This window comes from Nestor notabilis, unplaced genomic scaffold, assembly GCF_000696875.1.
Source record: "Nestor notabilis isolate BGI_N333 unplaced genomic scaffold, ASM69687v1 scaffold11717, whole genome shotgun sequence".
Taxonomy (NCBI): domain Eukaryota; kingdom Metazoa; phylum Chordata; class Aves; order Psittaciformes; family Psittacidae; genus Nestor; species Nestor notabilis.
Window position 1 is genome coordinate 1 of NW_009937826.1, and position 1,719 is coordinate 1,719.

The following is a 1,719-nucleotide window of genomic DNA, read 5'->3' on the forward strand; positions in this document are numbered from 1 at the left end:
CCAGGCCTGTTGGCATTGCGGCACGGAGCCGTCCGCCTCGCCCACGAACTGGTTTGCTCGTCTGTTGCAGCCTAAGAAACGTTAGGAAGGGATAAATACTCATCTTCATGGAGCCGGGACCGTGCTACACCAGTGGGGCAGGGCAGGGACACAGCCGCTTTTCTGTTGCTCTGCAGCCATCAGCGGCAGACCGCGGTTCTTGTCGGTGTTGCGGGGGATTGCATCATGTAAACTGGCTTCGTGTCCTGCTAGAGCACCGTGCTGGAAACCAGCTCATGCTGCCCTGAAAAGCGCTGCTGCTTTATAAACTGAACATAATGGGCACTTACAAGCTGCTGCCCAGTGGTTTTTATCTTGCAGCAGGTTGGATGGCCTGAGTTCAGTTAGTTCTCATGAGAGGTTCTGCATGTAGTTTTCACAGACCTGGAATTCTTGTATTAATTTGTGCTTTAACGTGAGGATTTTGTAGACATTGATATGTCAAAGTGTCCAGTATGACCAGAAGATGCTAATACCTTACAAAGTAAGCAACTGATTAATACTGTCCATGTTTTTACTTAGGACTTCTCCACGACTGCTTTGTGCAGCAACACAACAGAAAAATACTGGCCAGAACTTGGAAGAGGACCAGAGTCAGAGCCAAAATGAGCACAAGGTTGAACCCAGCTCTGCTGAAAAGATGTTAACTGAAGAAAAGGCCAAACTGGAAGAACAACTGAAAGAAGTTACCGTAAGTGTCTCTTGGCTACCAGGTTGTACACCCTGCAAACCTCATACCCAAGAGTGTTCATTTTGGGTTCTCTGTGCCCAGTCTGGATGCAGTTATGTGACTGCTGTGTAGTTGCTGAATGAAAACCTGCACTTTGATAATCGCTTAAAACTTCAGTGTAGATGTACAACAGGACCTGAGATGCATCCCTGGTACAAGACTTAGAGTTTGGATAATTTCTTCTTGATTTCTGGCTGGAATTGGATCTTTTCCAACCTGAATATCTGTTACTGAGTTTTGGGGACTTCAGTTCACTTGAGTTTTGCTCAGTGGAGAAGTAATTTTTGGAAGCCTACGGAAGGGTTTGAGGTTGTCTTTGATGTGTGCACTAGGAGCAGGCTTTCTGAAAAGAGCTGCTGGCTTTTCAAAGGTCAGGGTTAATGGTGCTTAGCTTTTACTTAATAGTCTACTTATTACATACTCTGTTCAAACTTTCTCTGTTGGAGAGCTCTTCAAACACAAGGCTGAAGCATCACTTTCCTTCTTTCTGGCCTGTCTTGCATTCTCTCTTCAGCAGAGGGGGAAGGATTAAACAAAGGTGTTGCTTTTCTGGATGAGTGCTTTATATAAAACATATTTCTAGAGCATGTGAGACTTTGAGAGGTAGCCCAGAACCTTCTATAGAAGCAGCACCTATGGATAATAATTGTATTGAGATTCCATCCTGTTGCCCTCCCAAAGCACTGAAGGACAAAGCAGAGATGTTTTTAACATCTCTGTTGACAGCTTTTGCTTTTAGCTGCCTAACATGGCTCTTAACTCATTGACTAGTTTTACTCTACTGTGGGATTCTTCACAAGCATATTCAGAGTGGAAGCCCAGCAGGGTGTTGTGGGTGAGGTGGTGAAGCACTCAACCTGAAGTGCTTAGGTTTAATGAATTCCATTCTTAGTACATCTGCAGCTAGGTGATGATATTGCTAGGAACAGCAGCAGGAATAGACACAAAAT

General features: G+C 44.7%; 1 protein-coding gene across 1 annotated transcript in view; it reads left to right on the forward strand.

The window, feature by feature from the left end:
• Positions 1-544: 544 nt before the first annotated feature.
• Positions 545-1,719, forward strand: part of GRPEL1 (GrpE-like 1, mitochondrial (E. coli)) — a gene marked incomplete at its 5' end in the record, with an annotated part of 4,697 nt that continues 3,522 nt past the window's right edge. Inside the window, one exon of the mRNA XM_010019030.1 lies at positions 545-730. Coding sequence (XP_010017332.1) covers positions 545-730 — 186 coding nt within the window. The remainder of the gene's footprint in view (positions 731-1,719) is intronic.